Here is a 24,405-nt window from a genome sequence, read left to right on the forward strand (position 1 = left end):
CTCGCACCAGATTTCATGAATGTATTCGTTTGGTATTCTAGCATTTATTTTCAAACTTTTGGCCAGCAAAAGTACGAATAGAAAAATGTAGAGAACTTTTTAGAAATAAGAGTATTAATCATTTTTCAAAATCAGAGTCCTTCGAGCCGCCAAGACAGTTGTCCTTTGCAGACGAAGTCTATCACCAATCATAAAGAAGAAGAAATCCTGGAGTAAAGTGATCTGATCTCAGATTTTTAATATGATTGCTTGATTTCGACTCAAATCCCTCGTCTTTCCACAATAGAAATCAGCAGTTGAAACTCTTTTTAAATTTCTATATTTTGAAATTCATTTTTAAGGTGTAGCCTAATTTCAACTACTCCTTCTCATTCAGATTTTTACTGTCAAAGATTTTCTCCAAAACCTTAATTTATAATACAATATAATATAAAAAACAAAACAAAATGGCTACTCGTCCACGTGGTTATGGTATGACAGCTGAGTTGGCACGCAAACGAGAGAAGAATTTTGATGCAATTGTAGCAAATGATACGTTTGATTGGATGAAATCTGTTTTGGTAGATGGTGGACATGATAGCGACGCAGATTCACTGAAGGTATTCTGATTTCTACGGATTTTTCACACTTCACACTTTTCAGGTTTAATGTTTATCTAACTAGGTCACAGTGTGGATGTAAACCATACTGAAACGATTATCTGGTACCAGATGTGGAAATATGCTACGACACGCTTTGCTCTAAAGGTCGGGCATATTTTAACATCTGGAAGGTTTGCATTACGGGATTTGACTTGACCGCGTTTAAACATTCTGTGAGGAGCTTGGAAACGATCAACATAACAAGTTAGCATCTAATTCCTGTCGGATGCGAGTGCTAAGCAGAAAATAATGACAGATCTGATTCGCATCAGATTTGTTATATTCTCTAGGCTAGCACCATGTTCGGTATTAGCACCATATTCGATATGGTTCGGAATCATATTCATGTACTAGTAAACAAACATAAACAGTCCCTAATTTAGCTTCATTTACATGAAAATACAACTTAAAACATGAATTTATTGCTTTTTCCTACTTACCTAGACATACTCGATAAATATTACACTAACCTTCATAGTTTTCAGGACCTCAAAAGTGAATTTTCAATGTGCTCTGTAAAATTACAAAATTGGGCTGTTCTGTTGGTACACAAAAAGTGAGGTTAATCGTTAGTAAGATACAAACTACCTATACAGAAGTCTGTAGATCTTTCTGTAGACAAAATTATCTGTTTTGTACACATATTTGTACTGCTGCTAGAGACTTTGACTGACTTTGACTTTTGTCGGTCAGTCGGTTGTGTTCAGTTGTCTGGCGGTCAACAGTCGTTTTGATAGGACTGCACAAGATTATACCAACATGAAACTTACTGAAAAAGCATAAGGAACATACCTGTTACTGTTTCTTTATGATCTTTGAGTTTGGATTTGAGAAAAAATCAGTAAAAATCAGTCCACCAAAACAAACAAAAAATAATCAACATTTGTGTGCAAAAAAACAATCTTTAAAAGGTTGGTGCATTTACAGAAATTACACTGAATACTAAAAGTAATACTAAGAAAGCATAAAGACATTTATATTGTAAAAAAGTCCACCAAAACAAACCAAAAAACAACCAAAATCCAACAAAAGTTCTTCACTGTACTTGCCCTTCTTGAATCCGAAATTTGCTTTGTCATTGAAGCGCCAAAACTATATAAATAAAATTAATTTTTGCCGGTCGGCGCAGCAGACATTTTCATGCTAAATTCAGTCGGGACGAGCAATATTCTTGCCCAAGGGAAGATATAGCCATTGAACCCGACTGTTGTCGGCATATCAAAGGGCCACTACTAAATCTTTCCGATGGTATATTGGTCCGCTCCTTTAGAGCTTTAGCGTGGGCGGCCACCAATACGCCATCGGAATATCAGATAACTGAAACGACCGCCTTCCATCACGCATCGCGCTCGCGAAAGAGCGCGCGCACATTATTAACGCCTACATGTCATCTCCAGTACATTTTAGAGTATTCATTGAAAACAGATTACAATATAGTCATTTTTCATGTCTCGATTATTCAATTCCGAATAAAAGACATTCAGCGAAAAAAAAAGAGAAACACCTGGGTAATCTAGTTAAAAAAACCAAAAGTAAATGGTAGACAAAGTAATGAGCCAAGGCAAAACGAGATTAGCGTACCACTATGAAAGAAACCGCCTCCGGCGGTTGATGAGTATAAATCACTCAAAATAATCTGCATTACATGCAACAAGGCTTTAATTTTTCATAAAATTCGAATTGACGCGATGCTGTACTCGTTGAAAACGTATTGATGAGTATTGAACACAATAATCGAAAGCATCCGCGGTGAGGCGCCCTTTTTTCCGATGTACTCTGAGAGTATGTTTTACCTAGAAATTTTGATCTGTTCTGATAAGATCTTCGAAAATTAATAAGCTAGAAATAATGATGCGTTCTGACGAGACATGGGTATAATCGAGGTCATCAAACGTGTTCTTGTTGTCTAGGTAAGCCTAACTCTAACCCTAGAAAGCTTCAGAACACATCTTTTAACGAGACAGGGATATAATCAAGAGAACATTGATGTGATCTTGTTGCCTAGTAACCCTAGAAAGTTTAAGAACATATCTTTTGTGGAAAAAAGACAAATATCTTACTAGTATATCTGTATAAATATTTTACCTAGATTTTAGAACACATCCAACCATAAAGTAGTAATAAGTCCTGAAAATCAGAACACATAATTGTATAAGAAAATTGAAGGACATAAAATGTGGTCTCCTAGAAGATAGAACATGTATTTTTCTAAAAAATTTCTCCACCGGCTGCTTTGAATAATACCTACAAATGTGCTTGATCTTTTGGAATCTGTCTTTTAGCTTCCCCATTCTCACAGGCCCACTGGGACCTCTTTCCACTGGAAAAAATGGCCACAATATCGTCCCCCGTGGAAAATTCTCCTCCAATTTTTGTCCCCATCGAAAATAATCAAATGAACCAATCCTCACTACAAGATATTATGCTATTTTTCCCATCCCCACTGAATTTTCTGACTTGGAAACAAAAGAATTGAAATCCCCAGCCATAAAAATTATTGGAATACCAATTCCCATCAAGTTTCAGTCCGTTATTTTATCTCCACTGGCTGAAAAAATACTACTGGGTCTGTGAGAAGGGGGTGTTTTTAAGAGAATCGTTTCAAATTACCAACATCATTAGGTATACCAGCTTCACCCATGAAAATAAAAATCTTCAACTACCTACTTTTGATCTTTCTACAGCTCATTAGCTCATCAGCTGACGTCATTGCACCACTTAAGAATGGAGTTGTGCTCTGTAATTTGATCAACGTCATTCAAGCCGGTTCCGTGAAAAGAATCAATACAAGCAAAATGGCGTTCAAACAGATGGAGAATATCAATAACTTTTTAACAGCTTGTGAAACGTTGGGATGCAAAAAATTAGATTTATTTCAAACTGTTGATTTATACGAAGGCACAAACCCAAATCAGGTGAGAGTTTCCACCTGGAAAAACGTATTATTCTTCATAAGAAACCATTAATTTTAGCATTTTTAGGGGGCTACATCCAAATCAAACCAACCAAATTCCCGCAAAAACTCTAGAGGCATTTTTTCGAGTCTATGTGGTAGAGTGCAAACTATGCTCAGCATTCGAATAACTTAACTAACTTGACGTTACATTATCGCTTCAATGCAAGGGTATCTTACATTTTTCACAAGAGCACTCCAATAAACTAGTGTTTTTGATAGCATCGTCGACAAAAGTTTTCCTTGTATTTTCGTTACCAGTCTCCTCAAAAGTGCTAAGTGCTAAGGTCTATACGGTTTGGTTCTTTAGTTAAGGTGTTTTTAGATCAATGTATTCATTGAAAAAAATCTGACGTTGATCTTTCTTGATTTGGGCCACCTGAAAGTGAGCCAGAGATATCGTTACAATGTGTAAAACAAGTCAAAATAGGTGCGAGTCAAAACTGTAAATATACACCAGATTTTTACTGTCAGACTTTCAATTCAGTAGTCCCCAAACACACCCTTACAGTGTATTCAGCTAAAAGAAGACCCTTGTAGTGCGCTCTATCAAAAGTACACCCTTACAGTGCATTTTGAGGGTCTCAAAAAACCGTGGGTCGGATCTCCTCCCCATGGGAGTCAGCAGCAGGCGGAGGAAGTCAAAAAAACATTTACATTTTTATTGTTTCAAAAACAGGTCATCAACGGGATTGTTGCTCTCGGTCGCAAAGCACAAAGTTATTACGACGGCCCCGTTCTCGGTCCAGCTGAAGCTAGCGAAAACAAACGAGAGTTCTCGGAAGAGCAACTTCGAGCTGGCGAAGGTATCATCGGTCTTCAGGCTGGTTCAAATAAAGGTGCATCACAGGCTGGTCAGAATTTCGGCAAAACACGTGCAATTATTGATTAGAGGTTTTTTTAGATTCTTATCTCTTTTTAAATATTTTTTTATTCTCTTAGAGTTTTTTTGTCTACCTATGAGGCAGATCCCAGGTTCTTTCATTATTTCCTGCTTATTTCATGTAAGATAATTTATATCAAAATATTAAATTTGTATAAACTTTTGAAAACATAAAGACAGATAGATATACTTTTTACACAAATAATCATGTTCCGTGTTTTGCTATATTTCTAATGTCTATCTCAGAATAATTCGAGGCTGAAACAAAACAGGTTGATTCCAATTGATTGATGAAATTGAGGAATGAGGAATTTCATTCTTATAATTTCGAAATTTTGGTGAAATGCCTCAAAAAACGAAAGTCAGCATTGAGACCGAAAAATTTCTAGCTTGACTTTCACTGATGATTGGCGCGGAGGTGGATGTATGAAATAAGAACATCGTCTTAATATATTATAACCTGTATTTGGAAATTCCACAACGAACTTCTTCCGTTTTCGGTTTCCAGTTTCTTTGATACTTCAAATATTTTTTGTTATGGGCAAGCACCATGATGATCAGAACATTTAAAGTACAAGAAAAGCAAAAATATAATCCAAACTAGACCAAAACAAATCTCATGTGAGGAGAACTACATTATTATGCAGAAGGCATCAGCTGGCTTGATTTCAAAGGTGCAAAGGGGCAAAGAATTTAGTGACGATGGAGACGCAACCATGGTTTGCGCCGATAGGAAAAAAGTTTAATTTTGGATTTCTGATTTCCTGCAAACATAGCTCTTTTTCGAACTGAAGAAAAACTAGACATATTTAACAAACTTTTTACCGATTGTCTAGACCGACACGCACCCCTCATCAGGCAGAAATTAACGCGCCCATCAGCTCCGTGGTTAAAAGATCTCAACATCAGCGAGAAGCAAAAGGAAAGAGACTATTTACGAACCAAATGTCATTCCCCGCAGTCCGAGCAAAAAGATTGGGATCTGTTTCGTAAAATCCGAAACGAATTAAAAACTCTTATTCGAGTAACAAAATCCAGTTTTTACCGACGCGCACTATCCTCCAAAAGACCGAAAGAAGTATGGTCAACCATCCATCGCATCCTGAAACCATCACCACAAAAGATATCCGCTGACCCCGACACACTCAATGTCACTTCAACACAACAGCCGGGAGACTTCTTAACTCAAAACCTAAATCAGAGCAAATCCTACATCAACTCATCAACGAATTACCTGCACAAGACAATCCATTCGACATAAACGAAGTTTCCTACGCTGACGTTCGTAAAGCCTTATGTAATCTTCGAAACGACTGCTCAACCGGCCATGACCAGATACCGTCGAAATACATTAAACTCGCCATCGATGAAATTTGTAGTCCCATTTGCCATATTATCAACTCTTCCATTCGACAATCCGTCTTTCCTAGCCAGTGGAAGATCTCGAAAATCAGCCCTATTCCTAAAATTGAGTCACCCGCTGATCCGAGCGACTACCGTCCAATCTCCATATTACCGATCCTTTCAAAAGTATACGAGAGACTGATTATGACACAAATGACAAACTATCTAGAAAGTGAAGAACTACTATCAATACATCAATCTGGTTTTCGAAAGGGTCACTGCACAATAACCACCTGCATCAAAATCAAAAACGACATCCTGAAAGCGATGAATCGAGGCGAAATCACTCTTGCAGTTCTCGCTGACTTTTCAAAAGCATTTGATACAGTTGATTTTGAAACTCTTATCAAAAAACTTCACACACTACGATTCTCAAAAAAGTCACTCTATGTTATCTCCAACTATCTGAGCAATCGACTTCAGTACGTACAGATCAACGACAAGAAGTCATCCATTCTCACAGTTACTAATGGCGTCCCCCAAGGAAGCATACTTGGACCCATTCTCTTCAACATTTACGTGTACGACATGGCAACAAAAACCACCGCAAAATGTGTCCAATATGCTGATGACACGACTATATATCGCCACACCAAACCAAACGAGCTTGAAAATTGTGTCACTGAAATGAACTCTGATATTAGCGTAATTGAGAAATGGTCGCTGGATTCGAACTTGATATTTAACGCCAGAAAAACTAAATCGATGCTCTTTGCCACATCTCAAATGGCAAGGAGGCATAATTTTGAATTCGAAATCAAGTCAAATAACGAAAATGTGATTGAGCGTGTTCCCCTATTCAAGCTGTTAGGAATCATCTTCACCGAAAACCTAACATGGAATGAACATGTCAAAAAAATCGTCACTAAAGCATATGGCACGCTGAAGAGTCTATCCCTCATCAAACGATATTTACCATACCGTGTACGACGCCAGTTGGCAGAATCTCTTGTATTGAGTAAAATAGACTATGGTAATACCGTAATTCACAACGCACCACAATATCTATTCAACCAAATACAACGAGTCCAAAATGCCACAGCTAGCTTCGTCCGGAAGAGCTACTCTCGCAAGTCTGACGTAATAGATATGAAATGGCTACCTGTCAAAGAACGGACCGAATACAGTTTGGCTAAACTTGCGTGGAAATCAGTGAATATGAATGACTGGCCCAAATTCCTCCCTATGGAGAAATATGTGCAAGCCAAGACTCGAACGGATGTAATTGGTGGAACTAAATTGCGTGAAACCTGTAATGTTAGTGGTTCCTTTGAATCTGAAGCTTCTAAAATTTTTAATGAACTACCTGTTAACTGTCGTGACTCAGAAACTTACAAAGCCTTTTGTCAAGAAACAAAAAAATATTTTTTCGACAAAGCCCTAGCTAGGAGCTTGCAGTAGTACCTCTTCTACCAACTGTAGTCCCTGCGTCGCTACTCGCTATTTCCTAGCTGGTGCTTTCTATGTTATATTATTTCTTATACCTAGTTTTAGTCTAATTCTCGATTTGTTTCACGCGCCATTTTAGTTTTAAATTTAATTCTGACTTCAATTCTTCTAAAATCCCTACTCGTAGCCTTGGTTCCCTAGTCTCCATTCTGATTTTTAGATTTAGCCCATCTGTTCTTAGGTTTACTTAGTCTGTATTTTCTTCAGTGCATATATATGACTTTATTATATTCTAGTTCTATGAAGTTTTTTTTTTTTTTTTTTTTTCCATTTGATGTTTAATTATTTTCAATTAATTTAATTTAGATAGTTGATAGCTCACTTATTTATGTCAAAATACTGGTCGTGTTTTGCAAGGTCCAGTACACTTTTACACAGCCTTCGGTGTTGCAATCTATGCAAGTTTTACTCATTCTATCTTACGCTCTGTCGTGATTCTATCTCACCGAGTTCTTAGATCTATTTTGTCGCTTACTGTACCTCTAGCCACCAATAGTACTTGAACCTTAGTCTAGTCTAGCTTATAACATTATGTTAGTATTTTTTTTTTTAAATATATTCGTTAATTTTTTATAATAGCACACATTGCGATGGCCTCAGCTAGCATACTCAGATACTCGGATTTGTTTAGGTTTTAGTCTAGCTCTATCACTATTCACATTTTACCCCTTATACTTCTTAATCCTAATCATTTTATTCGTCATACTAGCCCACCGCTTCGACCCTATCTGCTTGTCCGCATACGGCCCCAATTTTTCTTCAGTATACTACCAGGTTATTTTACAATTTTTTTCTAGACATTGCACATATATTATATACAGAATTTTCAGGTGAAGAGCCAAATGTAAATTTTGGAAATGCCAGAAATATATCATTATTATTATTATTATTATTATTATTATAACTGGTTCTGCCCAGAAATGAAGCATACAGTGTACGAGGCAATCATATGGAATTTAAAAGCAAAGTTTTTTTTTGCATATACAATATCTTAATATCATAGGAGTATTATTTTGAGTTTCGTTTAAAGATATAATGTTATCAGAGATTAAGGAGGCGCAACCACGACAGGAGAAAATTTTCAATTTTCAACCAGTTTTTTTAGCTAGACTATGCTGATATAGGAAATTGTAAGAGGGAAGATCCCTTAACAAACATTCTGTCTTAGTGCACTGAACTGAAATTTGACCTCTTGAGCCATCTCTTGAGTTGCTAAAAAATATTTCGCACCCCCCTTTTACATTTAAAATATTTTGGAACCCCCCCTTAACCCTCAAAAAAGTTTTTGAATCCCCCTGAAATCTTTTACCCCCAACCCCCCCCCCCCCAAGTAGATACTTTCTGACCACTCCCTAATCTGATAGCTTGGATATTTGAAAAAATTCCAACATTAAAATTGTGAACTACATTTGCAACGAATAAAAAAATCATTTTTATTGCCAGTAACTTTCACTCTAATGTCGTTTATGTTCAAACATGCCACTGAAATGTCACTGAAATACATTTCATACCATAATATTTCAAAAAAGGAAACTAAATTTTCATAAAATTCATTTAGCATTCACGTTCAGTTGTAAGATTGGCAATTGCAACACTTAAATATAATTTAGAGCTTTAGGCTTGCACACTCAAATGTATCTTTCCAACGATGTATCACATTTGATAATATCTTTTTTCTTGCCAGGAACATAACAGAACATTCTCAGGCTCTTAAGTTTGCACATAACTTGCCATTCAGGAAAACCAAAGAAGAAAAACAATTCGTTTTGAACTTTGTGTCAATGAGTATTCATTATATTTACAACGACAAAAATTATAAAATTAATTATATAAATCTTTGTATATTTTGAAATAATTAGATCTCCTATTTCGGCATTATATAGAAAATTGATGAAAATTACCCTTATGTGAAATTTATTCTCAAGTGAAGAAATAGCGAGGGAAGAATTAATTCTATAGACATCTTAGAGAACCCCTTTTGTCAATCTTTGCTAAAACTCATTAATGACGTAAGGTGTGAATATCAAATTAGTTCCTTGAGCGTATATTTTTTTAAATGAGTATTTTTGGAATGGCGTGGTGATTTAAAATTATAAACTTAACTGTGCTGAATAATGCTTCCCTTTGTTTATTTTTTGCCACTGTGGAACAGCAGTACGGTCCATGAATTTTCAATGACGCTCTTCAATAAGGACAAGGCTCCATCGAAAATTACTGGGACGATGTATATCTAACCAGAATACACAATAGTCTCGTCTTCTTGTGAACCCTGCATTGATATTGTATGTTCAACGTTGGTATGTTTCACAACATCGCCTTCTATTGAGCGAGATGTTCTTCGATAGATTGTCTGAGAACAGCAAGTCCGAAATCAATGTCTTCTTTAGTGACGTTCATTGGTGGTTTGATACGAAGAACCTGAATGGAAAACATAATTTGATTGCAACTCTGGTCATTTAGGGTAATCAACTAATTTCTACAAGACACAGTGGACGCTATAATTCCAGTTTCGAGTTAATAAGGTAATTCAAACTAGTGAAGAAACAGTCATACTTCTTAAATTTCGACTCTCTTTGACATTCGAAGAAACATGAATTCTTGCTCCAGTTTTTATTAGACCATGAGACATAAAAGTTCTGAAACTTTTGGTGCAACTATAACGCACTGAACCAAAGTTGCTGCTAATTTTTAATCACGTACAATAACTAAGTCGACGGAGTGTGCATGAGCTACATCCTTAATTTGCGACGTGGATGATCTATTGGTAAACAAGACCTTAAACCAGACACATCAAAATGAAAAATGTTTGTTTGACTAGGAGGTGGTCAACAAAGATCAAAGCATGATGAGAAGAAAATCTACCTGTCCAAATCGTCCACCTTTACCAAACAAGACTCCGTAATCTTTCGTTCGTTCGATGATATCTCCAACTCTCTCTGGTTGCAATGGTGCTCTCGTCTGGAAAGTGAATAAAGAATGAACCTCATTATCTTCGAAAAGGGTATAATTGTGAAATTATTGGTAACCTTTATTGTAGAAATTTAACATACTTTTGATAGTAATCCGTAAGCAACTATTAAGTCGGTATAGACCTTACAGAGGATTGAGATTTGAATACACAAGGAGGATAATATCGACCAAACTGAAATATCAAACTTTACGCATACCTTTTTATCGGCGACCATTTCGATACCGATCATCAATCCTTTACCACGGACATCTCCGACAATCTCGTAATCATCACGAATCTTCGATAGCTCTTCTAAACAATATGTTCCAACGCGTTGACAGTTCTCTTGTAAACCTTCTTCGTCGATAACCTACAATGAAAACAACGTTGTAATAAGATTTCCTTTAACAAGGCGTATCATCACAAAATGGAAACGGAATATAGGAAACTGGTAAAGGTGCCAATTTTTATGCTGTCTTACATCCCGTAGAAAGGTTCAGCACATTATTTGTGAAACTGTAACTAAACTCAAGACCATTCAAGGGATCTAATCAAATCTTTTAATCGAGTATTAATTCTAAAAAAAAGTTTTGGCGTCAGAAAAAAAGTTCACTCGTGATTTTAAAGTAATTGGAAATCATCAGACGAACAAGTATTGCGGTCAGAGAAAAACTGTTAACATAATCCATGAAATCAACCTGGTATGTAACCTTAAATTGAATGATTCTATGAGAGAGGGCTTACATCGAGAGCGGTGATAGCAGCGGCGCAAGAGACTGGATTTGAGGAGTAGGTGTTGAATGGAAGAGCAACGTTCATTGAGTCAGCAATTTCTTTTGTTGTGATAACGCAAGCCATTGGTAATCCGTTAGCGATGGTCTTGGCGCACACGACTGTGAACAACAAGTAAGTAAATATAATACTTCACTTTATCGAAAAACTCTATGAAACCCGTCCAGAGTATCTGGTTTATTAATTCACACTAAATCTCAGATCTGACCACCCGTTAAAGCCTAAATCTTTTATCTTTTATTGTTAGCCTGACTGAATTTATCAGGAAATGTTATGATATTAATTGTAAATTTCCGTTTCAAGAATTAGAAAGAAACTTGGAGAGCGAATCACTTACTGATGTCAGGGTTGAGTCCAGCACCTTGGAACCCCCAGTAATGCGAACCAGTACGTCCGAAACCTGTTTGAACCTTGTTGAAGAAGAACAAATAACATTTACTAAATCCTATAGATATTATAGTAGATTACTTCTGTGCAAAATAATTTTCTGATGAAACTATAAGATATGAATCAGGATGGATTTTGGTGAATGACAGAATAATTGACTTCGAAATGTTTACACGAAAGCATGGGAAATGGTGAATAAAGAACTATACAATGAATGTGTAAACAAATTTGGAAATAAAAAATGGCTACCTCATCAGCCACACAAAGTCCACCACGTGCGTGAATCTTCTTGTAGGTCTTTTGTAAAAAGTCACGTGGGTATTGAACGCTACCACCGACACCCTACATGATATGATCAGAAAAACGCCAATTCAGTATAAGTAGCTAAATTGTTATAAAGATTCCTGTGCAATAAAGACCCCAACGGTAATAGTCGCTTAAAAGATCCTGAAACTAATTCCCCATTGGTAAACTATATTTTCATTGTTTCATTCTGGAAAAACAGATTTTTTACTGGATCAATGATACATGGCTTAGCTAATGAAGCTGTGTTTTTAAATAAACAGTTCATACTCAGCAAAAAAAAAGTTATGGAGAAAAGAAAGTTTTAATCTGAAAAGGCAAGTTAAGTTATCAAATTTAAAACAAAAATCTGACCTGGATGGGTTCACCAAAGAATCCGGCAACTTTTGGAGGTGTGACATTGGTCAACACATCTTCCAATTGACCGAGGTAAAGGTCTGTGGCCTCACATACTCCTGAAAGACAAAGATAAAAGTAGAGGAATTTTGGCCAGTAGTTTGACTACTTTGGGATCCTATGTTCTTTAATATTCCCATTTCACTAATTTTTCTATGTACACAAAACTATCTATGGCCTATAACATTTTGCACAAAAAGAATTTCCTTGCAAAATTAAAAAAAGGGCAAGTAGTTTTTAAGTGCCTTAACTTAGGGTTGGAAAGTACAGTTTTAACTCTGAGTTTAAACAGGAGACTCAAGACTCTGATCTGAGGATCCAAAAGCTTATTTATGGTCCCCCTAGGCTGAGAATATAGTCTGGAAGCCATTATACTCCTCCCAAATCGAAATATCCCATTAGGTAAAGTAGAAAGCCTAGAAATGTCATTCTCGCCTGAATGTTAAATTCTGCAAAACGCTAAAATACCCTCGAAATGGCAAAATATTCTGAACTCGTTTAGAAAAAGAATTAAATACCTTCAGCACAATCACAATCTCTGTCAGCCTAAAAAATAGTAGATTATTATAATAGAGATTATTATGAACCACATTGGTGGGCAATCTAATCTAAATCTATTGTTGCATATTGAAAGTTATTTCTTGAACGAATCTATGTAGCAGTAAAATTTAGTTAAATTTTAAAGTTAATTTTGTTAAAATTCATACTTGAACGGGAGAATCGCGGCAATTCTTTCCGCCCCAAATTCCTTTGTAAACATCTGGGTTTGGAATCTGAAATGAAAAAAGGGAAATATATTATGTTGGTCTATTTAGATTCAGAGGTATAATTTTGATGAGGTTAGGAGGTTAGGAGCATGCATGCGAAAATTTTCAACAGACTGCAAAGAGAGAGAGAGAGCATTCGGATGGCGAAAAAATGATCATTGCCGATTCTTACAGTGTGACAACCAAAGTTTTGTGGAGTTGGGAATTTGTATTGACCCATGTTGGTGATGCCAAGAGTGGTGGGACTGGCTCCGTGGTAAGCGTTTCTGAAAATGATAAGGAAATATTTCAAAAATAGAGTAGAAATGAAGAAATACTTGTTTGAGGGGTATTAGGGCCTATTGGAAGTCTAAAGGTCATAAGAATATTAGTAATGGGATGAGCCTTTATCGTCACTCATTACCATTTTAAATCTAGCGAGATGGATGACTATTGATTTAGTGCAGGTATTCTTTTGCACGTTTTCTGAGTTTAATGCATTTCGAATAGCACATATACCGGTAGAAAAACTTTTGATTGGGAGAAATTCAATAATGGTGGATTTCACGGTAAGTTACATAACCTTATCAAAGCTGAAAGAACTCTTCTATAAAGATCTACACATCATACCTCAATCCGATGATATCCCAGCTTCCAGTGTAAACTCTCATCATGGTCATAGCGAAATCATTCGCTTCTGATCCACTGTTCACAAAGTATACACGCTGTAGAATGAAAGGGAAAATATTTAAGGGATAAGTAGAAAGACATTAACATTTTGGATTGTTGAATGTTCTACCGAATTTTCGGCCTCCCGTCATTGTTTTTTACTATGATAGGCAACCTTTTTGGAAAGATAGACTTGAAATCTAGCTCATAATAACAGAGGAGATTGTCATGACATTTCTTGGGCTCACAGGGATACCTTTTTAAAAAGCTAATGATAAGACTTAGAAGAAAGGCTTTTCTTACGTTATATTTTTCGGGCAATTTTGTCAACAATTTTTCAGCATATTCTGCTTGTTTAGCATTGATGTACAAGTTTGAGCAATGCACCAATTTTGATGCTTGATCTTGAATCGATTCTGTGATTTTCCTAAAAGAGAAATCTGAAGTCACTCAAAATATTCGATAGTCGATGCTGGTTATTAGTTACTGTAGCCCAGTTTCCTGATAAAGATGACCACAAGAACCTAGCGGGTGATTATTTTTCCCATCCAGACCTTAATTATGTATAAATACCTATAAATTGTAGCAACATTGTATTAATGATCCGGTGATACCTTTCTAGCGTTTTGAAGTAAAATGAAGAATTTTTAAACGTTATTGTTAAATGTTGCTTTGAATTCGTGCCAATAGGGGGAATCATCTATCAAAAAAATGAATGAGATGGACTACCAAATGTTGTATTCGAGAAGCAAGATATTATTTTCTTAACTTACGGGTGACAGTGTCCAACACCACAAGTAGCAATGCCAGCAAATAAATCTAAATATCGTTTGCCTTCACTATCCCACAACCATTGCATATGACCCTAAAAATCAAGAATCAACTGTTTAAAGAATCCGGGGATGGTGGACAGTTTATATTGAAATTGCTACCGGGTGCACCACAAAAAGGTTTCCCTTTGTTTAACTTGATAGACCGATTTTTAACGTTCTCAAGCACTTTCTGAAAGCAACTTTTTTATTCAATTGAACATTTTGGATTCAAAGAATCAAATTTAATAAACAACCTATCAAAATTTAAGTTTATCTTTTTTCTTTCCAATGAAATAGGAATGATTCGTTCGAAATTTTTAGAATTCGAGAAAATTAGTTTTAAAGAGAGAAAGTTTTTTTTGTGGCGGATCCGGTAGGTATTTAAGGTGTTTATATTCGAAATTCGAAAAAATGCTCTCCAACAAATAACAAGAAGCCGAAGCAACATAGGAATAGTCAAATATTTGTTCGTTGATTGTTACAAGGCGCCGTTTTTTTCAAAATAAACTTAAATTAACAAAGCACCGCTTCTTCGAAAAAGGGAAATACAGCATATCACGGACATTGACATGCTAGTGAAAGGCCCGAAGCTGGGCCAATCACCTTCAGACTAACAAATGAATATTTTATTTCACGCTTACCTGAGTGAGATAGACAGGTCTTTTGTATAACAACATACGTTCGGAGACATGAGGGAAAAGGTTTTTGGCGTGTGCAGCACGTGCTTCATCGTATGGCATTCCCTGAAATAGTTTAAGGAATCATATTCGATTAGGGATTCGTTAATTTTTAAAGCCTACAGTACCAAGGATTGAATTGACCACTTTAAAAAGCGTTCAAAAGTGTATAACGAATTGAATGAAACTTTTGCGAAGAGGAAAATTTCAAATTTTCAAAGACAACTATTCTTTGCATCGTAATTTTTTGGAAGGTAAAAGATAGTAGAGCTAAAAATAAAGTTTTGAGAAAAAGATTTCATTGCCCTTGAAGAAAGAATTTCAAGATTCTGGCAATCTCATCGGCGATCTGTAATCTTAAGGTTTTAATCGGGATATCTCGAGTACTCCTTTTTGTTAGGAGCTTATCAGCATATAAATATGACTTGTCAACAAACTTCATGTACTTTTCTAAAAGCAGTTGACAAACAGAGTTCTGACCCATATCAAATTTCTCCTCGAAATTCGCAATCACGTCTTTAAAGTAAATATTGCATAGCCCACCGAACAATGGAAAATTGGACACTCAGTATTTTTACTAGAGGAAATTTTCTGCTGACCCTTTCTAAGGAGGTCACCTGAACACAGCAGCTGACGTAAGATTTTCATACTCATTAGAAAAATACTTCAGCCTATCTATGTATTTCATATTTTCTGGAGGAAAAAACCTTTTTGAAGTACAGTAGACTTTCCCTTATTCGAACTTATTCGCAGTCCCTGGCAAAGAAAAACCCTTCTAAAATGCTTTCTACAATTCGAATCTCTTTGTAATTCGAGGAAATAAGATTCTCGCCGTGCGTCCAAGTCCAAATTAGCGAACGTCAGCGTGTATGTCCCCAGGAGAACCATAGTTACATGATTTTGAAACAAATAATCGTGAGCGCATGATTTTTTAAGCTTCAAAATGATTACATATGACTGGAATATTTAAATCAGTAACTTGTCAAATTTACTGTCAAGGGTAAAAAGTCAAGTCAAAGTCATTTTCCGCCTAGATCGTTTGCCACATGCAGGCCAGCCCCATCCTTCCTTTATTGCTTAATCCTCGATTATCCAAAAAAGGGAATCGTTGCTTGTGTAAATAGCAGTTCTTATTAGTCAAGCAAAAAATAACTAGGAATGTTTTCTCTATTGCGGTCAGCACTTTGTTTTTCTACTAGTAAAATTTTGAAATGTTTGAGTTTCGATATGAAGTTTTTGTGTTGTTATAGTACGAGTAGGATTTGCCGTGAAAGCCGTGAAAAGATACCATGATTAGATAAGCGTTTTGTGATTTAGCAGTAAAGAAAATAATTGAGTTGATAACAAAAAAATATGAGTTGAATGTATGAAAAATTATGCAAATCATTTGACATAATGACTCAGCAAAATTTGTTTTCCATAGCTCCATTACTTCCGTCTATCTAATTACCTTATGTTCGCAATGATATAACAGAAATTTACAAAAGTTTTGAAGAAAAATATGGTTTAAAAAACACAAGCGAGAGCTACAAGACACAAATTTTCAAACTATTGCAAATATAACATACACTTCGAATCTACCAAGACAGAAACTTTTATTGAAGACAAGCATACAGTAAAATGATACCTTGAATTCAGCCGGTTGGAAATCAGTTGAAGGCATTTCAACACCACGAACTGCAAATGATCGCGATAAAACTTGTGCATGTTTGAAAGGAGTTCCTATGAAAATTTTAGAAGAAGGAAAATTTGAAGTGTATTACCATATGCAGCTACAACTCAAAACTGTATTACATCAAAACTCAGACCAACGGAAATATTTCAAAAGATTCCCATCCCACCGACCTTTCTCGAGCTAAAATAGTAAAAAGCGAAATATACCTGTGTGTTTTCTGAGGAAAAGAGCCATGGTTGTTGTATTTGGTCGTCAAATATCGGTGAAAGTTCTGTCTAGTTGTCGTGTCTGCACAACGTCGTGTCGTCCGAATGTATGTTACCTTAAACAAGAGTGTGTAAGCAGATCTCAAAAAAGATTTTCGGAAAGTATTGCAAAATCTTTTTTGTTTTCCCTCTACTTTGAGATATCCGATATCAGCTAGTAAAAAGTATAATAGCAAGCTTGCTGTCTTAAACCCCTTCTTTTCTCGAGATGAATTATTGATGGCATTGATAACCTTTTGAGTTAGATGTCTCCTAACATCAAAACATCCCCGCCACGGAGTACATTCCAAGCAATTATATAGTATTCCCAACAGGGTTTGAGCACTCTTACGTGGTATTGTTTTTGATCCGGCAATCTTTTTTTGGACGTCATTACTGTTGACTGAATAAACAAAGAATTGAAAAACAATAGAGAGTGGTCATATTTTGAGATTTGCTGTTTGTCTGTAAAAAAAACACGATACAGCGTTTTTCATAAGAAAATAATCAACCATAAGAATGAATTGTTTCTGTACACTACTCCTAGGCCCGGTGGAACACCCGTAAAAGTGGGGAGGCTGAAGGCTCAAATGATATAAGATTGTCTAAGAATTTGATAAAAAAATCTCATTTGCTCCAAAAGTGGGGAGGCTAAAGTCTTACCAGTCTCCCCGCTTCCGCCGAGCCTGCTACTGTAATTGGAAATCAATTTATTTAAGAAATCTAATTCGAGTAATTCCTACCTGCAGCTACTCGGTACTAATTTCTTTTTTCGATGGGACTCAAATTAACGGTAATGCGAATGATATAACACCATTGGCCAAAATATAATCCCCGGTGGAAAATTATCCTCACATTTTTGCCCCGCTGAAAATAATCAAATAAATCCTCGCCCCAAAATATTATGGCTATTTTATCCATCCCAAGTGAATTTTCCTGACTTAAAAACTAAAGAATCTAAATCCCTGGCCATAAGAAATACGGAAATTCGAGTTTCAGTCTGTTACTTTGACCCCCACTTTGACCCCTACTGGCTGAGGGGGTGTTTTTTAAACCTAAAAAGGTCATAACATTTCATTCTAATACTATCATATAATACCAGCTCAGTCGGGATGAATGTCAAAAAGGACAAACTGTAAAAAGTAAAATACTAACTGAAAAAGTGATACTTTTATGGACCTACCTGCCCGGGGGGGGGGGGCACTTAGGCAAAAATAGGTACGGGGACGTGCCGCTGGTCAGGGTACCTTTTTCAGTGTTGCAGAATTACTGGCAGGGTATCTAAAATTGCAAAATCCTGATCTGACAGGGGCGCAATTTCATGATGTGTGTCTGACAGGGTCTGTTTTTGCCGTTTTTGCATGTAGAGTTCTTTCGCAAATCGTTTTGACGCGGCGGTGAGCAGACCCCTGCGAGGGACAAACAGCTTTTTGCAAATACTTATCGCACGGCCAACACAGGCGCTTTGCTGCTGTTGTCTCGCACCACACGCCCACCATTGCGCCCTCTTAAAGGGATCGAGGCTAATTTCAAAGATATCTCTATTGAACTATAAAGAATAAATGTTCAACTGAATAGTGGTACTAACAACATTGTTTCCGGAATTTTTTTTTGAAAATTGTGTTCTTTTCCAATTCGAAATCGAAACCTTCTGAGTCTTGCGCATCTCCCAAACAACATAGGTAATCAAACAAAGCAAGCATTTGCTCTCGTCCTCTTTGTAAAAGCGTCGTTTTAAAGCTTATACTTGCAAAATAGTCCTTTCAAACCTAGACTTCATCAGTTCTGATTTTGAGACCCTTACCGTAGGATCACGTAAGATTCCAATTCCTGCTATAACATTCCACTTGCCACTTGAAAACAGATGATAGTTAGTTCCGACTAGTTGAAAACAATGAAACAAGTTGGCCGATTATAAAAATAATCAAAACATTAACAGCACCTGACCCTGAGAATGTAGGTGAAATTTGAATCAGACCTGAGAGATGTAGATTTGTATTTAAAAAAAATATTGAATGTTTTAAACGAAATTTGAACTCCCAAAATCCTTTCCCAGGGGTTAGTTTTATTACTTTTGATAGATAGGCTAATTTTTTTGGTCTTTGAAGTTGACTCCCATTTTTGTTATAGCCCCCAGAATGTAGGTTTGGAATGGCTTCATAGTGCGGAAAGGGGTCTGACCCCCCCTTCTTAAACGACCCCCCCCCTTCTTGACATCGACCCCAACCTTTAAAAATGCCTATCCCCCAAGGGTTTTGGGCTAAATCTGTTATGGTAAAAAGGGAGGGGAAACAGTAAAGAAAAATTAAGTCTGGCAAATAGAATACCACTTTTTAGTGAAAATAAAGAACTTCCTTTCATGCTGGCCAAATTTCATAACAGTGCTGGAAAATAATCTACAATCTTTTAGCGCTGTGAACCCTACGTTAAGTTAGGGCCTTTTCCCTGTGCCAAGGGAAGGTTCACCTCCTCCTCCTCCATAGTAAAATGTTGATATTTTTTCGATTGAATTAATTATAACAGGAAATTTTAGAAATATTTTTAACCCCCAGAATGTAGGTGAAAAGATTCGGTTGCTGAGAGCGAAATTTCAGTATTCATCCGCGGTGTATCTAAGGGCTGATTCTTTGAGTTTTTCTCTCTTTCTGGCAAAAATTTCGATTCTGGTGTATCTATGACAACGAGAACCAAATCAATGGGTCTTGGTTTTTTCGTATAGGTTTTCGAAATAAAGAGGCTATTATACAATATAAATCAATAAGACATAAAGTTGAATGAACAGTTTTGGGCACCCTTTAATCTTGAACAATACTGTTTTTAGAAGCCATTTATCAAAGGAAGTTTATTATCTATCTACTAAAGGTTCATTATATCTATCGAACATTTGGTACTCTTTTAATTTAATTAAATAGGTCTTTTATATCCTATAGGTTCCATTTAGCTCTATAGTTCTATTATCTATTGAAAACATTGTTTGCTCGTTACGTCAAAAAGAGATCTGGAAAGTTGGTCTGTAAAATCTTATCAGCAACGAAATGCTACCAAATTACCTTTAAATCGTTATTGCATGGATAATATCAAAGTCTCTCGGAAAATTTCGCTTTCAACAAAAAGTAGTGTATAGTATAATAAGAATTTTAACAATTCGCAAAGGTTTTATCGGCTCCAAACAATGGAATTGTTATTCTATAAAGGCTTACGTCAGTAGAAAAATGGAATTTTAGTCCGATTTAGTGAACTTTGAGCGCCAAAACTTCTTATCCATTAAGACTTTTCTATGCGAATTATTGAAAACACATTACAAAACATGGGTTTAAGATAATGTCAAATTTTCAATGCCCAATTCGAAAAATTACTCATGCAATTCAAGAATTCACTTAAAAATTAGAGAATTCTTGCATTTTCCCACAAATTAGTAATTATGTTTTAATAATTACCTTGATCATATATACATCAAAAAACGCGAAATTTAATGGAGACTTCAAATATGTACTTTGTTTTGCGAAGATCGAATAATAGAATAATTTTATTTGCGATTTAAAAATCTATATAAAAGTCTTTTTCAAACATGTGTGTTCGCCCTTAAATACACCGAGTCGGAAAGTTTTGTTCTCTAAGTGAAATTCATACTTTAGAAATATACTCTGACAAAAAATTAATAAAGATATTAATTTTATCGTGCTACAAATGATGAAAAGTAAAAGAAAGAACGAAAAGAAGAGACAAGAAAGTTGTTTTTATTTTGTAGGTTGAAGATTCTGTGTTAAAATATGTGAATAATGTAACAACACCTCTGCCTCACAACCCCAATTTCTACTAAACTCCCAATGGGGATAGAAATTTTATTGTTCAAAACTTAGGCAAATTTTCTGATTGGGCTGGGGTCCCAGCTGGTCTGGGACACGTCGTAAAAGCTTAAAATGCCAACATTAATCATCTCTCAGGTAATACTTTCATGTTATGAAAACGTTTTATATAATTTGACAGACTTTTTATGTCGGGTTATGAAGGCTCCCAAATTGTAGGTCAACTAACCCCAAAAGGTAGGTCAACAACATTTTCGTTAAAATATCTAACTTAGAACAATAAATATTCAAATGGACTATTTTCCACATTTCCTTAGTTCATTAGGAATAAGAAAATACCCTATCAATTCCAATAGATTTTGATTTAGAGAGGATTTATTTAAAAAATCTCTCAATTCGAGTAGTATCCAATCAACTTCGATTCAGATTTTCGCCTGAAAAAATCAATTCAAGCATAACTCTCGTTGACGATTCTTTTGGTCGGTTTTCCAGGTATTGAGCTTTAATGTTTATGCAATGCTGTAGTTTTTAGCGGAAATGTTGATATCACGTTATGCTTTACGAAAAACGCATATAAAGAGTAGGTTTTTAACATAGAATCTGACAGGGTAGGTTTTTCAGGGTAGAATCTGACAGGGTATAGGTTTTTCACAGTAGAATCTGACAGGGTAGGTTTTTCATCGAATTTTTCTTCTGACAGGGTCTATTTTTCATCAAATTTCATTTCTGACAGGATCGACTTTTGAAACTCCAGCGGCACGCCCCCGTCGGTCGTCAAGGTCAGTGCCCCCCCCCCCGGGCCTACCTGGTTATGCATTAAACACATTTATAATTGATATCTACGTGACGTGACCATTAAAACAATCATTTAGAACACAAATAGTGACGATTTATTAAAATTAGTCGTTTGTTTCTTATAAAAAAAAACGTTTAGAAACCAACAATTTCATGCTCTTGAAATATTCTTTCATATTCAAGACTTTGTGAGCAAAAACAAACATCTAACTCATCAAAAAATTGAGTCCAAAAAACCTGTTTTTTTAGCCGCTTTTTGACCCAAATTTGCCCAAAAATTTCTTTTTTCGAAAATCGGGCTCCGTCACATTTTGCCCATCACCATTTTGCACCTTTGTACCAAAAATCAAAAGATTCCTATGATTCAATCCCGAGAAAAGTTGGTAACAGACGGACGGACGGACGGACGGACGAACACAGGTTAATTTATAGGACCTCCAGGTAGGTCCAAAAAACCATTATAGTAAGCGATAAGATCTTCATAGACTTGAAGGGATAGGAATAGAATCTAATTTCTGACCTGTTCAAGATGAAATTTTGTGGAACCACCAAGTGTTTAGATAATCTTGGAACATGAGATCTGATCTAATAAAAAACATATGATATCTTAAGTTACGTAAAAGATCTCTTAAAGAAAATGCAAATGGAGTCCGGAGTGGAATATCTCCTTTTTCTCTTTTAAGTTTGCAATTCTCAAAGAAACTTAATCCAACACGATTACAAGAATCAAATGAAAAATATTGTAATGTATGTATGTAAACTGACATACAATCAGATATGCATGCATTCCCTATGCTTGAAAATCATTTTTCCACATTTAGTTTCTGCCTAAAACACCAAGAGGTATATATCAGATTTTTAATTAAATTGATAAAGACCTGCAAAGGTCAAAATATCGTTTGAAAAGACAGGTTTTACGGTTTAATTTTCGGTTCACACAATCTTTGGCTTTTTATTTTGGGTTTTGACCGTATTTTTTTCCACTTTTAAATATACAAAAAAGCTTAGAAATACAGTAGTAGGGGGGAATTTGTTCGTATTTTTTGAGGTCGCTCGTTTGTTTTGGTCAAAGCACTTGTTATACATTTTTGAAAAGCTAACGGGTGGTAGTCTGAATCGCAGACCAGGTAGTATGAGGAGCACGAATTTTTGACCCTATAATTTTTGCCTGAGACCGTCATATTTGTCCAAAAATCACACTAAAGTGTTCGAAAAAAAATTGGAACCTAAGTAATTTTGATTCCCCTACCCCTTAGCTTTCCAAAAAATGTGTAACAAAGTGCTTTGACCAAAACAATCGAGTGATTTTACAAAATGCCTTCTGCAAAGCATAATTATTTTAGTAAGAAAATACGTGGAATTAATTCTCACAAAAATACAGCAAACATTTTCCTTGAAAATACATGAAATTCGTTCTTCCAGTACGGTTAGTTCCCTATAATCTCATAACCGATCACCATTGCTAAGGCATATGATGATCTGAAAAGCTTATTCAGCGGAATTTTACAAAACTATGACACGTGACCAGATTACCGGTTACCGATTGGCCCACAGTTTTCAAGATTTATTTATCATTTTATAGGAAACAATTTTTTGTAAGAACCTCTGTATCTTTTGAAATATTAAATACTTTCCAAGAATTTTTTCAGATGATAACAGGCAATTGTACATAGAACAATCTGAATCTTCACCTGCCAAAAATGATAACTTTTTTATTGCTGGAATGCCCCTTTGAGCACCTGAAAATATCATGGCTACAAAATCGTAAACTGTATAATTTAAATCGGAGTTTTTAGACCTTTTCAAGCCAAAAAACATTTTCCAGAACTTAGAGTTGGTATTTGTTTATCTTCCAAATCTATTAAAAAGTTCTCATGAAAGGTTTTTGAAGTCTGATTGGAAAAAGCCAAAAAAATATGCAACCCCAAAAACTGAGCATCGAAACCGCTTAAAAATGCTCAACAAATATAAAATTTCACCATAATTTTATCAAAAAAGAGTATCCAAATATCCAACAATACAAATAGAGCCTAAACTAGTCAAACTCTTGGAGTTTGAATCAATTATTTTGTCGATATGGAGCACCTGACTCACATTTCACACACGTTATAAACGTTGTTACTAAAAGAGGTAACGAGTGGTAACGAGGTGGTAACGATGTGGTAACGATGTGGTAACGAGTGGTATCGATGTGGTAACGAGGTAACGAGTAGTAACCAGTTGAAAACAGTGGCCCTAAGTCTCCAAATTTGAATTTCTCGTGTCTGGTGTTTTTGCAACAGATGCTGATGGCTCTTGAGGTTCTGCAGCAAGACCTGGCAGATCTGGTGAATGTGCAGTAGGAATTGGAGGATTAGGTGAATGTTATGGTGGAGTTGAAGGATCTGGTGAATGTGATGGTAAAGTTGGTTGTTTGGGTGAATGAAATGGTGGAATTGATGGTTCTGGTGAATGTGAATCAAAGATTGATGGTTCTGGAGGTTCTGCATCAGGAGTTGGCGATTCTGGGGAATGTGCATCAGGAGTTGGTGATTCTGGTGAATGTGCAGCAGGATTTGGTAATTATGGTGAATGTGTAGCAGGAGTTGATGGTTTTGGTGAATGTGCAGCAGGATTTGATGGTTGTGGTGAATATAATGCTGGTGTTGATGAATCTGGTGAATATAATGGTGGAGTTGGTGGTTCTGGTGAATATACAGCAGGAGTTGGTGATTCTGGTGAATGTGCAGCAGGAAGTAGTGATTCTGGTGAATATGCAGCAGGAGTTGGTGTTTCTGGTGAAATGTGCAGCAGGAGTTAGTGGTTCCGGTGAATGTACAGCA

General features: G+C 36.0%; 3 protein-coding genes across 3 annotated transcripts; 2 read left to right on the forward strand and 1 right to left on the reverse strand.

Moving 5' to 3' along the window:
• Nucleotides 1–371: 371 nt before the first annotated feature.
• On the forward strand, nt 372–4,672 carry LOC136815648 (muscle-specific protein 20-like). The gene is made up of 3 exons (XM_067072093.1): nt 372–599; nt 3,326–3,556; nt 4,274–4,672. The coding sequence occupies exons 1-3, from the start codon at nt 447–449 to the stop codon at nt 4,484–4,486; spliced, it is 597 nt and encodes a 198-aa protein (XP_066928194.1). The 5' UTR covers nt 372–446; the 3' UTR covers nt 4,487–4,672.
• A 4,418-nt stretch (nt 4,673–9,090) lies between these two features.
• On the reverse strand, nt 9,091–17,386 carry LOC136815647 (alanine--glyoxylate aminotransferase 2, mitochondrial-like). Its single transcript, XM_067072092.1, has 16 exons — nt 16,944–17,386; nt 16,690–16,784; nt 15,027–15,128; nt 14,347–14,438; nt 13,877–14,000; nt 13,535–13,629; nt 13,098–13,191; nt 12,866–12,931; nt 12,677–12,704; nt 12,117–12,217; nt 11,709–11,801; nt 11,410–11,482; nt 11,025–11,173; nt 10,498–10,650; nt 10,193–10,288; nt 9,091–9,748 (listed from the first exon to the last, which is right to left on the reverse strand). The coding sequence occupies exons 1-16, from the start codon at nt 16,969–16,971 to the stop codon at nt 9,650–9,652; spliced, it is 1,488 nt and encodes a 495-aa protein (XP_066928193.1). The 5' UTR covers nt 16,972–17,386; the 3' UTR covers nt 9,091–9,649.
• A 6,485-nt stretch (nt 17,387–23,871) lies between these two features.
• Nucleotides 23,872–24,383, forward strand: LOC136815672 (uncharacterized PPE family protein PPE62-like). The gene is made up of 2 exons (XM_067072115.1): nt 23,872–23,910; nt 24,048–24,383. Exons 1-2 carry the CDS (start codon nt 23,872–23,874, stop codon nt 24,381–24,383), a joined length of 375 nt encoding a protein of 124 aa, XP_066928216.1.
• The last annotated feature ends 22 nt before the right edge of the window (nt 24,384–24,405 follow it).

This window comes from Clytia hemisphaerica, unplaced genomic scaffold (genome assembly GCF_902728285.1).
Source record: "Clytia hemisphaerica strain Z4C2 unplaced genomic scaffold, Clytia hemisphaerica genome assembly, whole genome shotgun sequence".
Lineage (NCBI taxonomy): Eukaryota > Metazoa > Cnidaria > Hydrozoa > Leptothecata > Clytiidae > Clytia > Clytia hemisphaerica.

Excerpts from the sequence above, each read along its gene's own strand:
- LOC136815648 (XM_067072093.1), top strand. The coding sequence starts at position 447 with ATGGCTACTCGTCCACGTGGTTATGGTATGACAGCTGAGTTGGCACGC. Across the intron at positions 600-3,325 it reads GCGACGCAGATTCACTGAAG|CTCATTAGCTCATCAGCTGA; the intron begins GTATTCTGATTT and ends ATCTTTCTACAG. Across the intron at positions 3,557-4,273 it reads AAGGCACAAACCCAAATCAG|GTCATCAACGGGATTGTTGC; the intron begins GTGAGAGTTTCC and ends TTTCAAAAACAG.
- LOC136815647 (XM_067072092.1), bottom strand. The coding sequence starts at position 16,971 with ATGGCTCTTTTCCTCAGAAAACACACAG. Across the intron at positions 13,630-13,876 it reads AATTGCCCGAAAAATATAAC|CGTGTATACTTTGTGAACAG; the intron begins GTAAGAAAAGCC and ends TTCATTCTACAG. Across the intron at positions 11,802-12,116 it reads TCTTTGGTGAACCCATCCAG|GGTGTCGGTGGTAGCGTTCA; the intron begins GTCAGATTTTTG and ends CATATCATGTAG.
- LOC136815672 (XM_067072115.1), top strand. The coding sequence starts at position 23,872 with ATGGCTCTTGAGGTTCTGCAGCAAGACCTGGCAGATCTG. Across the intron at positions 23,911-24,047 it reads AGCAAGACCTGGCAGATCTG|ATTGATGGTTCTGGAGGTTC; the intron begins GTGAATGTGCAG and ends TGTGAATCAAAG.